We start from the raw sequence: 14,729 nt of genomic DNA on the forward strand, positions 1-14,729 counted from the left end.
TTAAATCAAATTGAGCATTTTTTATTTGAACTGACATTGGGCAAAGAACTTTCAATTTTATAGCTTTTTTATTTTTTATTTTTTCACAAAAATTGAGAGGATCATCTTGACATTATACAAGGTGATTATAACTATAGAAAATCAATCATAAGGTATAATAATATGAAATATTATCGATTCATATGTATAGATGACTTTGAAAAACGACTCAAAATGTTTCTGAAATATTTATATTTGAATACTTTTATAAATCATTTTACCATTTTTTTAAATGTTTTCCATATTACTTGCACAACTTTCTCTTTCAGTTTCAGGCAAAGTTGTTGGGGATAATTCGTACATGATTTATGATAAGGACGGAAGGGAGAATTATGAAATAATTAAAGAACCTTATACAAAAGTCAGAATAGATGGTGTTACAAAAAACATTAAAGAAGCCACTGATTTAGGCTACTCCGTTGAAATTTATAATGATGAAAATTCAGATTATTTATTATTTCACAGACAATTACCAACAAAGGCTCAACGGAAAAGAAATTGACCTTTGCACAGCATTGAATTTAAAAGATTCTATAGATAATGTTGAAGCATCATCCCTTACAAACTTTGGTTATTATCTTTGGTGGGATCAAACAAATGATCTGACACTAGTTCTGCAAAATCATCCTTGGGTTACAGATATCAGTGCCCAAGACTTTGGAATAGAACCTGAGCCAAGATTCTTCACGAACAATGAGAAAATTTTAGAATACGACTCTGGATTTCCTGAAATTCAATGGATCTCATTCTCATGGCTCAACAAGTATATCCAACAGGAAAGTCTATCACACTTTCTTACATGTTTATGAAGAGACATATCAACCGCCATTACTTAAACTTGATAAATCTCTGATTTCAGAAGAAACAGATTCCACTGAAGTAATTCAAGTAAAGGGAAGTTTTTATTTCTTAGTTGAACCATACACGGTAGAAGCAGGTTGGGAAATTCATGATTCAAAAGATAAGATAATCAAATATGGCAGCCTTGGCAAATTTACAGTTTCAGAAAAACAAACAAGTATGGATTTTGATGTGTCAATCACACCACCAACAGAACTTGGAAAGTACACATTATATGTTTACACATATACTAATGGTCTTGCTCATTGCTTTATGAGAATTCACAATTACAGTTGTTCCACCAAATTATAGACCAAAGTTATACATTGTTCCATCTGAATACCTATATTACATTCCAGATTCTGAAGTTTCTTTCTTGGCTTCAGTCTACGATCAAGATTCAGGTGATAAACCACTCACAGCAAAGGTTTTCTTCAACAATGCAGAAGTTGCAACACAAGAAGTTGCAAACAGCAAAGATCTTAAGACATTCAAATTCAAAGTTCCAAAAGACACAGCAGCAGGTGAATATGAAGTCAAAGTCACAGCTACAGATGGCAAGAAGATTGGAACAAAGAAGTTCACAATCACAATCAAGAATAACACAGTTCTCACAATCTATTTCGAACCAAAACTTAATGCCACATACAACAAAGGCGACAAGGTCAACTTCACAGCTGTCATCAATGATCCAGATACAAACTTCGATAACAAGTTCACTGTTTCTCTGTTCTACAACGATAAAGTCAAGAAGACGATCACATCAACTAACGATGCAGGATTAGTCAGAGTTCCACTTGATTTCACCATCCCAACAACAGAAACAAACACAACAGCCGAAATCAAGATCGTAGTCACAACACCAACCGAATCCTCTGAAAAATTAACAAATATCAACATCTATCAAGATGTTATCGCAAGTGATTCTGCAACAGGAAAGATTGCTACAAAGGAAGCTAAAAAGAAGACCGCCCTTGTTGCAGTTCTCTGTGTCTTAGCTGTCATTGCTGTTGTTGTTGCGGTAGTCGTTATTATTCTTTGGCTGAGAAATAAAAAAATTCGGAGAATAAATTAAATTTTATGCTTTAAACACACTTTTTAAAATTACTTATAAATTATCTTTCAACAAGTTGAAATTACTCAATCTAGGATTGTTTTTCATGTGAAATTCTTGTTGTGCAACTAAATCTTAATTGCCAACTTGGAATAAAGATCATAGAACAAGACAAGCTTTTTTATAAATGAAGCATCTAATTAATAAACATTACTAATAAATTTTTTTTCAAATGATCCATAACATAAGTTACCAATTGATGAGTATATAATGCTGCAATGATATCTTCCCATCTCAAAAATAAAGGAGAATGAATAATGACTCCCGTTTGTTACTAAAAAAATCTGCCAGCTAAAAAAACAGTTATTTTGTCTCATTACTCATCAGATTTATTCGTTTTTCTTGACATTATCATCAAGGGTCCATCATATATAATGACATATGGATGTGTATATACAGGAATTATAGTTCAATTTTCATGGCTAAAAATAAATGACAAGAAGTAGAATGTCAGATTATTTCAAAATTTCTGACATACATAATTAATGTGAAATTTTTAAAATTATATATTGAACTGGAATTTTCGAATGAATAAATAAACTCAATCATTAAATTTGAACAGAGAATAAGTAGTCATTCAGATTTGCATCTATTATTTTATTAAATCAAATTGAGCATTTTTATTTGAACTGACATTGGGCAAAGAACTTTCAATTTTATAGCTTTTTTATTTTTTATTTTTTCACAAAAAAATGAGAGGATCATCTTGACATTATACAAGGTGATTATAACTATAGAAAATCAATCATAAGGTATAATAATATGAAATATTATCGATTCATATGTATAGATGACTTTGAAAAACGACTCAAAATGTTTCTGAAATATTTATATTTGAATACTTTTATAAAATCATTTTACCATTTTTTTAAATGTTTTCCATATTACTTGCACAACTTTCTCTTTCAGTTTCAGGCAAAGTTGTTGGGGATAATTCGTACATGATTTATGATAAGGACGGAAGGGAGAATTATGAAATAATTAAAGAACCTTATACAAAAGTCAGAATAGATGGTGTTACAAAAAACATTAAAGAAGCCACTGATTTAGGCTACTCCGTTGAAATTTATAATGATGAAAATTCAGATTATGTTATTATTTCACAGACAATTACCAACAAAGGCTCAACGGAAAAGAAAATTGACCTTTGCACAGCATTGAATTTAAAAGATTCTATAGATAATGTTGAAGCATCATCCCTTACAAACTTTGGTTATTATCTTTGGTGGGATCAAACAAATGATCTGACACTAGTTCTGCAAAATCATCCTTGGGTTACAGATATCAGTGCCCAAGACTTTGGAATAGAACCTGAGCCAAGATTCTTCACGAACAATGAGAAAATTTTAGAATACGACTCTGGATTTCCTGAAATTCAATGGATCTCATTCTCATGGCTCAACAAGTATATCCAACCAGGAAAGTCTATCACACTTTCTTACATGTTTTATGAAGAGACATATCAACCGCCATTACTTAAACTTGATAAATCTCTGATTTCAGAAGAAACAGATTCCACTGAAGTAATTCAAGTAAAGGGAAGTTTTTATTTCTTAGTTGAACCATACACGGTAGAAGCAGGTTGGGAAATTCATGATTCAAAAGATAAGATAATCAAATATGGCAGCCTTGGCAAATTTACAGTTTCAGAAAAACAAACAAGTATGGATTTTGATGTGTCAATCACACCACCAACAGAACTTGGAAAGTACACATTATATGTTTACACATATACTAATGGTCTTGGCTCATTGCTTTATGAAGAATTCACAATTACAGTTGTTCCACCAAATTATAGACCAAAGTTATACATTGTTCCATCTGAATACCTATATTACATTCCAGATTCTGAAGTTTCTTTCTTGGCTTCAGTCTACGATCAAGATTCAGGTGATAAACCACTCACAGCAAAGGTTTTCTTCAACAATGCAGAAGTTGCAACACAAGAAGTTGCAAACAGCAAGATCTTAAGACATTCAAATTCAAAGTTCCAAAAGACACAGCAGCAGGTGAATATGAAGTCAAAGTCACAGCTACAGATGGCAAGAAGATTGGAACAAAGAAGTTCACAATCACAATCAAGAATAACACAGTTCTCACAATCTATTTCGAACCAAAACTTAATGCCACATACAACAAAGGCGACAAGGTCAACTTCACAGCTGTCATCAATGATCCAGATACAAACTTCGATAACAAGTTCACTGTTTCTCTGTTCTACAACGATAAAGTCAAGAAGACGATCACATCAACTAACGATGCAGGATTAGTCAGAGTTCCACTTGATTTCACCATCCCAACAACAGAAAAACAAACACAACAGCCGAAATCAAGATCGTAGTCACAACACCAACCGAATCCTCTGAAAAATTAACAAATATCAACATCTATCAAGATGTTATCGCAAGTGATTCTGCTAAAGGAATTCTTACAACAAAGAAGTTAAGCAAAGGAAGGCACTCATTGCCGTCCTCAGTGTCTTAGCAGTAATTGCAGTTCTTGTTGCCATTGTCGTTATTATTCTTTGGTTTAGAAAGTAAAAATCACGGATTTTTTTATTGTATTTATTAGGGAATTCATAGGATAAATTCATCAAATTACTTAATCACAATATTATCATGAGTAAAAAGTCTGAACGATGCAATGAAATCCGCACAATCAATTTTCTTCAACAATATTGAAGCATTCAAGGAAAAGTGGAGTATATATATACTGAATTTGATTCAGTTTCTTTTTATATGATGCTTTATTAGTAAATATTTCATAAAACATCTAAACTTTTATGCTTTACCGACTTTATTGGTATTTTTTATTATCATTTATATTTACTAACACCACATATTCACAATAACCATTTGGAAAACACACGAATATAATAGTTTTTAACTCTTTAATTTTCAAAATATAAAAAAATTTAGTCAAATTCCGTATAAATCAAACAAATCACCTCCAAATCATATTTATTAATAGTGATTAAAAGTAAAAGACAAAAATAGGTGTGTCAGATTTTTAATATCTTTTGAAACCAATTTTTCTCTACCGATTAAATAATGGATAAATTACAAATTCTAACATCCCAACTGCGGTGATGCTTATATTGAGATTCTTTTCAGAGGATTTTTTTTGCCTCTGGTTTTTGTAAAAATATTACCAAGCAGTTTTATAATGAATATTATTTTTGGAGTAAAAAGATTGAAAAGATTATTTGAATTTTCTGAGAAGGAATAAAAAATATTATTTATCAATTTTTGAAACAAAAAACTTTATTCAAATAATCGGAATAAGATACGCGGTCAGATCTATCTGTAACTTAGTAAATAATGGATTGAAATGAATTTTTTACTGAATAATTAAACTCAAAGATTATTTATGACAGCGATAATTAAATAAGGAGAAATTTCATAAAGATTAAGATATAGTGTTCTTATTTTTAGGTGCTTAAACATATATACTGCGTTTCATACATGCAATGACATTGGCAGAGAACTTTCAATTTAATTTTTTATTCTTTCACAAAAATATAAGAAATTCAAAACATTGAAAATTGAGAGGATCATCTTGACAAACTATAATATGATTTTAGCTATTGAAAACAGACTATAGTGCACAATGGTCTGAAATATTATCGATTCGTAAGTAAAGATGATTTTGAAAAACGACTAATAATACTTTTGAATTACTTTATTTTTTTTTGAATGCTTATTTTTGTAAAATCATATTATCATTTTTTTAAATGCTTTCCATATTACTTGCTCGATTTTCTCTTTCAGTATCAGCCAAATCCACTGGTAAGTATACATATATGCTCTATGATGATAGCGATTCTAAAACTGTCGAAATAATTGATAAACTTTGGACAAAAGTTAAAATTGATGGCGTTACAAAGAACATTGATGAAGCAACAGAAGTAGATTATGCAGTTGAAATAGAAAATCACCCTAATTTATTACATACACTTGTAAAACAGACAATTACAAACAAGGGTACTAAAGAACAGAAAATCGACCTTTGTACTGCCTTTAAATTCAGTGATATAGATAGTAAAGTTGATACAATAACTGTTCCAATGATCTTACAATCGTTCTCCAAAACCACCCATGGGTTTCAGATATAGGGTGTCCAAAGGTGTGTTTAGCACAAACCTGAATACTGCGAATAGAAATAAACAAGTTACATATATATAAAGTTTATTTAAATATAATCACCATTGGATTCAATCACGCGTTCGCAGCGATCGATCCAGGCTTGAAAGACACGCTTTAAATCATCATGAGAAAATTGCTCAAATTGCTCTCTTACAAAATTTTCAAGATCATCTGGACTCGCGAATTCGTGTCCTTCTGCTCTCTTTTTTAGCGTGCCGAATAAATAAAAGTCAGAGGGTGCAATATCAGGTGAATAAATTGGGTTTGGAACAACTTTGACATTGTTTTCCAACAAGTAATTCATTACCTTATGACTTTTGTGAACTCTTGAATTATCAAAATGAATTGCAAACTTTTGTTTTTGTTGTTTGGATTTCTCAAACTCATCAGAATTGATAATTTGAGTAAGAACATTGTCAATTAGATACTGAGCATTCATCGTATTAGGTTTTTGAAGAATATCAATTGCGATGATGCCATTCACGCCCCAAAAAACCGACAACATCATCATTGGTGTGTCAATTTTTTTCTTCGGGAATGTTTGCGGATTTTCATCCTTCGGGATCCACATGATTTTGGCTTCTGTTGCATATTGAAACCAAGACTCGTCCCTGTTACTAAAAAGCGAAACTTCTTGGATTGATACGCACCCAATATAGAGAGGAGCTCTTTCGAAGATTGGACTCTAGATTTTTTTTGAACTGAATTAAGGTTGTGCGGAACCCAACGTGTATACGCTAGTTTGTAGTTCAAATAATTGTGCAGATAATAACTGACTGTTGTACGTGGTATCTTTGTCATCTCCTCTATCCTTCTGAGTGATGCTCTTGGGTCTTCATCTAGCGCTTGAAGAATTGCTTTGATTTTTCTTTGATCCGGCGATTTTTTGTCATTTTTTATGATGGGCGCCTTTTTGTTCATGAAGTGATACATCCTAACATGATACGTTACAGTGGAATAGCTAGGAGCATCCATACCGAAGCATTTTACCAATGTCTAGTAGATTTTTTTACAGTCTTTGCATTTTTTTGCAAGAGCGAGGATGTTTTCTTTATGATTCATTAAAAAATGAAAAAAATCCCGCCAAAATTTCCCGCGAAACCGCCTCTTGTCTCAAAATTCATTTTATATCCCGGCATGGCGCCAAAATACAACATACTCATCATATACATATATTCATATTTTTTATTATATATTTATAATCAGCATATATCTCCTTTAATAGTCTCATATAGAGCGCTGTGCTAAACGCACCTTTGGACACCCTATATCAATGCCCAAGATTTCGGTTCAAATGATGAACCAAAGTTTTTCACAAACAATGAGGAATTCTTATATGCAACAGATGAAATGCCTACAATTCATTGGCTTTCATTTTCATGGCTTAACAGATACATTCAACCTGGCCAGTCAGTAACATTCATTTACATGATTTATGAAGGCGATTATCAGCCACCGTTTCTCTACCTTGACGAAGTTTTGCCAGATCAAGAAGCAGATATAACTGAAGATATACCAATTACTGGAGTCTTTGCATATATTATTCCAGGTGATCGTGTAGAAGCATATTGGCAATTTATCGATTCAGAAGGTAAAGTTGTCAAACAAGAGAGCCTTGGAGAATTTACTGTATCAATAGAACAGATGTTCATGGACTTTGATATCAAGATCAAACCACCTACAAAACTTGGCCAGTATATATTAAGAATTAATGCATATGCTGAAGGAACCGACTCCTTGGTCTATGTTGATTATCCATTTACTGCTGTCCATGCTAATTATAGACCAAAGTTGTATGTTCTTCCTCCTGAATATGTTTATTACATTTCAGATTCTGAAGTTTCTTTCTTGGCTTCAGCATATGATGAAGATTTAGGTGATAAACAACTCACAGCAAAGGTTTTCTTCAATAATGAAGAGGTTGCAACACAAGAAATTGCAAATAGCAAAGAACTAAAGACCATCAAATTCAAAGTTCCATCCAATACAGCAGCTGGGCAATATCAGGTTAAAGTTACAATTACTGATGGTAAAAAGATTGCCACAAAGAGATTTATCATTGTTATCCAAGATAATACAGTTCTCACAACTGCATTCGAACCACTAATCAACAAAACATACAATAAAGGTGATAAACTCAATTTCACAGCTGTTATCAATGCCCAGATACAAACTTTGATAACAAATTCAGTGTTTCACTCTTCTATAATGATAAAGTTAAGAAGACAATAGAATCATCTAATGAAGCAGGATTAGTTAGAGTCCCATTCGAATTAACGATCCCTAAAACTGAAACAAATACATCAGCAGAAATCAAGATTAAGGTCACAACACCAAATGAATCTGCCGAAAAATTTTCAACAATCACCATTCATCAAGATGCTGTTGCCACAGATTCTGCAAAGGGAATTCTTGCACAGAAGGAAGCTAAAAAGAAGAAAGCTCTTATTGCAGTTCTCTCTGTCTTAGCTGTCATTGCCGTTGTTGTTGCAGTAGTAGTTATTATTCTTTGGCTAAGAAAGTAAAAAATTACGGAATTTAAGTAAATTTATTTTCATTTATATTATGATTGAAATAATAATTATGAAAATATACAGTATATATTATGAAATTTGAGAGAAAGCTAAAATTTTCTTTAGATATGTTTTTTAATTAAAAATTATATTTCACAATAAGATAGTTATTTGTGATTAATATTGACTTAACGACTTCCCCATTTTGCAAACTTGTATTCCCAAAAATAATTGATATTATCTTAAAATCATGAAGAATACCACACAACAAAAATGTTCAACTCTTTATTAATAAAACACGAAAATTCCGCAAAATTTAAATTCCAGAGGATTTTGAAAAATGACTAATTCGCACATTTCTACATTTTGCAAATTTTTCGAATTATCTTTATAAATATTTCCAAAATATGATGACGTAAAAAATTAAAATGATTATTTTATTTCAGTTTTCTAAAAATACAAAGAGTTTATATAAATGCATTTTGAATAGCATTAAATCGGAGTATGTTTTACAGTCTAAACCGAAGGGAAAATATTTAGGGTTGTTAAAAATATCAAAAAAAAAAAAAAAAAAAAAAAGGTAGTGGGGCTTCCAGGCACTTCGTGCCTTCTAGCCCTGAAGATGTTTAGTATAAATGAAGTTCTTATATACGGGTCTTCCAGGAGCTTTTCACAAATTATATATGTTTTCATGTTTTGTCAAGACTTCTTCGTAATGAGTGTAAATGACCCAAAAATAATGTTTAGGGTAGAAGGTTAGATCTAACCTCTTTTCTAACCTCTTTTCTACCCTCTTGAATTTGTCAAGACTTCTTCGTACATGTTTTGTCAAGACTTCTTCGTAATGAGTGTAAATGACCCAAAAATAAAGTTTAGGTGAAGAGGTTAGATCTAACCTCTTTTCTAACCTCTTTTCTACCCTCTTGAATTTTCAAGACTTCTTCGTACATGCTTTGTCACTTTTCTGTCACTTTTCGAGTAAAAACATTTTTATTATTATATATAAATGAATTTTACAAAACCACCGTTACCGTTCTTTGGAAATAAGAGTAGATGTAAAGATATTATATTGAGAGAACTTAAGAAACTACCGAATGGTCTAACATTTGTAGATTTGTTCGGTGGAAGTTTCTATATATCCCATTTGTGCCATATAATATTCCCAGACTCAAAGATTATATGCAATGACTTCGACAACTATATGGACCGTCTCAAACATATACCAGACACAAACAATATATTGAAAGAGTTAAAAGAAAAGATACCTATAGGTAAGATGGAACGTATACCATTAGATAAGAAAAATATTGTGAGAGAGGTTTTGAAAAAAGCAGAATATATAGACTGGGATAGTATATCTGCTAGACTATTATATAGTGGTGCTATAAGAGTTCATGACATTGAAACACTTATGTCAAAAGTTTTATATCTTAACTATACAAATGTTTTCAAAGAGGACATAGAAAAATATATTGAGGGTATAGAGTTTGTGAGATGTCATTGGACAGAGTTGTATGAAAAATATAAAGACAAGGAAAATGTTTTCTTTATAGTGGACCCGCCGTTCTATAACACATGGGATTTTCAATACCAAGTAGACTGGACTTTGAGAGACTCTTTAGAAACTTTAGACGTTATACATAACCATCCATGCTTTTACTTTACATCCGATAAAAGTGGTTTGGAAACCGTTATGAGATGGTTAGAAGATATACATGACTATGAGTTTATATATGACAAGATAGAATATGAGAGAGGTCCTATAAACTGGAGAAAGTGTCATAACAAAGAAATTTTATTAGTAAGTAAATGTGGTTTGAAATAGGACTACTTGTTTTAGGTTTTTTCCATTGTGTCATTTATTTATTTGACGTGGCAGAAAAGTACAGAGAATATGAAGATGAACCAATGCCTGCAAATGTTCAGTATATGTACTCGTAAGAGATATTTTTATCTAATATTAAATGGACGCACAGAACTTAGCGAATGCACAGCAACCTGGACAACCAAACCCAGAGAATATTCCAAATGAAGTTAGAATACAAACTGCAATGGCAAACTATGGTCAAGTGCCAACAGATGTACAAATGCAAACTGCCATGTCAAATGACGCTGCGTTAGGTTTGCCACCATGGTATGCAAATATGAGATGGAAAGAGTTTTATACAAACCCTGAAGTGGGATATAAACAACTCTATGCAGATGACGCGAACACAGGAGTTGACCCAGAATATGTTTTCTACCAGAGGAGAAACAGAATGTATGAGCTCCAGTTAAAGAATGCTATGGAACTCAACAGGAAACGTAAGAGACTAGGTGGACATTAGATTTTTACATATAGTAAAATGGGTTTCTTCAGTAGTATTGGAAACTTCTTCAGAAGAGTTGGAAGAGGTATATGGAATGGAATAAAATCTGTCGGAAGAGGAGTATGGAACGGTGTCAAAAATATTGGTAAAAGAGTAGGTCAGTTCGTTGGTATTATACCTAAAGACCCTGAACCAGAAGAGCAAGCTCCTGTTATACAACAGCCTGAACCTGCACCACAGTCTAGTTGGCAACCTCAACCGTATTAAAAAATTATATTTTTACCGTTCGATAGTAGTTGTATATGAAACTAAGTTCTAAGTAAAACGCATGGTATAATGGAATTATTCTTTTTCTTCCATCTGTAGTAAACCATACTTGAAAGTCTGAAATACTTCCACTTGGTGGTTCGTATAACTTTGTAGGTTTTTCGTAAAAGTCATTTGCCAAGCATAAGAAAGAGTTTTGGGCGCCAGAAAATGAAGCATGAACAATAATAGCAGCTGGGTCGAAAACATTTTCATATGTTCCATTAGGGTTTTCGACTTCATAATAGTCCGGGTGTACTGGATATGCTGCAGGCTGATTTAACATCCTCATAAATCTATACCATGCCAAGTTGTTATATTTTGTAGAAATATAAACGTTTTCTCCAAGGTCTTCTATTCTATTGATTTTAACAGTTGCATTTTTCCTGTCATAAATAATATCGAGATGGTATTCTCCCTCGTCAATGTTATACTGGTTTGCATATTCGATATAGATATCGTTTATTTTTTCTTGAAAAGCTTGAAGAGTTGTTTCTAAGTTTACAAGCAAACTAACTTGTAAAAGTTTTCCCTGTTCAAATTTCTCATACATACGTTTTTCTTTGTTATAGTATCGAACTTCAAAACCGACCGTAAATGGGAAACCATGTATGGCTTCTGAAATGAACTTCATTCTACGAAAGCCAATAGCTTTTGTGACGGATGGGTCTCTTAACCATCTTAATGGGTAGTCAAAACGATAGCCTTCATGCTTTACGGTATCTGTCTCAAACTTTTGACCGACATTAGTAAAAAGTTCATCTAATGGTTTAGTTGTAGCAACTCTTGAATTTTCTTTTTCTATTGGAAGCATATTTTATCTATAATAAAAATGTCGAAAGATATTGCTTCCATGAGAGAAATACAACACAACCGACAACTCATTATACAAGCTCTAAATAAGAACACAACAAACTTTTCAAACTATTCTAAGATATCTGAGTCATTGAAAGAAGGAAACTTAAAACTGACATTAAACCCAATGACAGATGAGTTTCTGTTTCAAGACAATAAGAACCATACTGTCTGTATAAATCCAACAAAAGGAACTTTAAACGAGAAACCTATAAATGAACTTCTTTTGAAAGCAGATGTTGACAACAAAGCTGACAAAGAATATGTAGACGATGCAATAGCAAAAGAAGAAGAAAGAGCTAACAATGCTTATGCAACAAAAGAACATACTCATCCTGAACTAGCAGACAAAACATATGTTGACAATAAAATGTCAAGTGAAGTGACAAGAGCTGAAAACGAATATTCTAAAAAGACTCATACACATTCTATATCTGAAATAACAGACTTAAACGTTAGCCTTGAAAATAAAGCGGATAAGGACTGTGTGGCTGCTGCGTTAGAGAAGAAAGCGGATAAGGAATATGTGGATGAAAAAGATAAAGAAATTATAGAAAGGGTTGAATGGTACCATGAACGGACAACAAAGATTTTAAAAACTAAAGCCGATACAGGATGGGTTTCAGGATGTTTAGACCTTAAAGCGGATAAAACTTATGTTAACGATGAGTTAGAGAAGAAAGCAGATAAGACTCATACACATACAAGTTTTACAACTGTTGCTATAGAAAGTATTGAAGGAACGGTTGAAGAAACTGGTGGGGATGCATTATATTGTAAACCTCCTAACTTTCCACAAGGTTTAACATCGGATGACGACATAACGACGATGAAAAACATTAGATGTAAAGATGTTTATGTCATGAAGGATGAACATAATATTAAATTCACTGCTCAAGATTTATATGACAAGAAAGCAGACAAAACAGAGCTTCAAACATTAAAGACAGAAATACTTCAAACATTATATCCTATAGGCTCTATTTATACGTCAATGAACTCTACCAGACCAGAAGTAGTACTTGGTTTTGGAACTTGGACTCAAATAGTCGACAGGTTTTTGTATTGTGCAAACTCTTCAAAGGAAACAGGTGGAAGTAAAACGATTTCAGGTGAAAATTTACCTGCACATAGTCACTACATAGATTTAAGTACATCTCAAGCAGGTTGGCATAAGCATAAATTTTGGGATTGGTCAGCAATGAAAAAAGGTAAAGGATATGATGTTAAAGACGACGTTCAGTTTGCTATAAATTGTTTCTGGGGTGACACTCAGGGAGATGGAAACCATACACATCGCGTTTCAGGATATACGCAAACAACGGGACAAAGTAAAGACTACATGCCACCTTACATGACAGTTTACGCATGGTATAGAAATGCTTAGTCGTCATTTTCAACTTCTTTAGCATATTCGTCAGGAGTTGTCTTATATTTGTTAGGAACTGTCTTTGAAAGTATACCACCTTGAACTTTGACAAGTTTGAAACGAGGTCTGACAATAGTAGTTTTATCTTCTGCTTGCAGTGTGTACATTTTGCCATGTTTGCCTAAAACTTCATAATATTCTCTTGTATACTTTCTTCTATTTTTACGAACACGAATGTGAGTACCTGTCGGTTCCCATTGTTGTCATAGTCAATAGTATTTTCATATGGGTCGCGTTTAGGTATTTCTATTTTTACTTTGTCACCTTTCTGAAGTTTGAAGCCCGGCATTCTTTCTTGTTTGTCTCTTTTGACTAAATTATTAAATATATAGTCTTTCTCTAAGTCAGGGTTGTTTTTCATTTCTTCGGGGAGTGGTTTCCCAAACCTTTTTGTTTACGGTTATTGTAAATATTTAAAACTTGTCTCATCTTTGCCATGGAGAAGTGTCTATATTTGTCGTCATATGACATTTCATTTGCTTCACCACCTTGTGGTTGGTTTAAGTCTCTTAACATTTTTATACAACCGTCAATGACACCAAGAGCAGAATGGTTTTGGTCGACAATGAAATATTGGTTTACATTTTTTGAACGCAGATAGTTTTTTACATCATCTGATTTGAAAGAACTTTCACAGTCAGATGTCAGTTTTGTTGGATGGTATTTGTCAACGAATATTGTCAAAGCTGCTAAGATATCTAAAATATTTTTGGACATAATGGTATGGCTTCACAGTATCTTGTGTTTTGACCAACAAATATTAGCCAGTATGGTGGTCCATCTTCTCTATACCTCGGAATGTTTTCCAAGATATCCATAAACCAAGCATTTGGTGTTGAACTAAAGATTTTATCATGAGTGCTTTCTTTGTCGCTTTAGAAACATAGGGGTCCTTGTTTGGATTCGTCATTTTTACCCTATAAGAAATGGGTTTATTTGGCGCATTAGCAGGAGTTGCATCCAGATTTTTACCCGCAGTGGGAACAATAGCCAGAGGTGCATTTGGAATTGGAAGGAAGATTTTGAGTACATTAGGTATACTGAAAGAGAAAGCACAACCTATTATACAAACTGTACAGAAAGGTTGGGAGGTAGCACGAGATGCAACAAATCTTATTCCAAATCCTGAAACAAGAGGAAAAGTTCAAGGATGGATGGACAATGTAGGAAGACAAGCAG

The 14,729-nt window shown here is 32.7% G+C and overlaps 5 protein-coding genes and 1 pseudogene across 6 annotated transcripts, besides 2 other annotated features; 3 read left to right on the forward strand and 3 right to left on the reverse strand.

The window, feature by feature from the left end:
* Window positions 1-6,104: 6,104 nt before the first annotated feature.
* Window positions 6,105-7,406: a mobile genetic element.
* Window positions 6,185-7,310, reverse strand: TVAGG3_0399470 (annotated as a pseudogene). Its single transcript has one exon. A coding segment is annotated over exon 1 (1,126 nt).
* Window positions 7,407-7,488: 82 nt separating the features above from the next.
* Window positions 7,489-8,058, forward strand: TVAGG3_0399490 (uncharacterized protein; the record flags this gene model as incomplete). Its single annotated transcript, XM_001287017.1, has 1 exon — window positions 7,489-8,058. A coding segment is annotated over one exon (570 nt), but the record flags the coding sequence as incomplete, so codon positions are not given.
* Window positions 8,059-10,615: 2,557 nt separating this feature from the next.
* On the forward strand, window positions 10,616-10,978 carry TVAGG3_0399500 (uncharacterized protein; the record flags this gene model as incomplete). Its single annotated transcript, XM_051232662.1, has 1 exon — window positions 10,616-10,978. The coding sequence occupies one exon, from the start codon at window positions 10,616-10,618 to the stop codon at window positions 10,976-10,978; it is 363 nt and encodes a 120-aa protein (XP_051102392.1).
* Window positions 10,979-10,996: 18 nt separating this feature from the next.
* Window positions 10,997-11,227, forward strand: TVAGG3_0399510 (serine threonine-protein phosphatase family; the record flags this gene model as incomplete). Its single annotated transcript, XM_051232663.1, has 1 exon — window positions 10,997-11,227. One exon carries the CDS (start codon window positions 10,997-10,999, stop codon window positions 11,225-11,227), a length of 231 nt encoding a protein of 76 aa, XP_051102393.1.
* Window positions 11,228-11,231: 4 nt separating this feature from the next.
* TVAGG3_0399520 (uncharacterized protein) lies at window positions 11,232-11,558 on the reverse strand (the record flags this gene model as incomplete). The annotated part of the gene is made up of 1 exon (XM_051232664.1): window positions 11,232-11,558. One exon carries the CDS (start codon window positions 11,556-11,558, stop codon window positions 11,232-11,234), a length of 327 nt encoding a protein of 108 aa, XP_051102394.1.
* Window positions 11,559-11,651: 93 nt separating this feature from the next.
* On the reverse strand, window positions 11,652-12,080 carry TVAGG3_0399530 (uncharacterized protein; the record flags this gene model as incomplete). The annotated part of the gene is made up of 1 exon (XM_051232665.1): window positions 11,652-12,080. A coding segment is annotated over one exon (429 nt), but the record flags the coding sequence as incomplete, so codon positions are not given.
* Window positions 12,081-12,533: 453 nt separating this feature from the next.
* Window positions 12,534-14,596: a mobile genetic element.
* Window positions 14,597-14,729: the final 133 nt, after the last annotated feature.

Source organism: Trichomonas vaginalis, chromosome V, assembly GCF_026262505.1.
Source record: "Trichomonas vaginalis G3 chromosome V, whole genome shotgun sequence".
NCBI classification, from domain to species: domain Eukaryota; phylum Parabasalia; order Trichomonadida; family Trichomonadidae; genus Trichomonas; species Trichomonas vaginalis.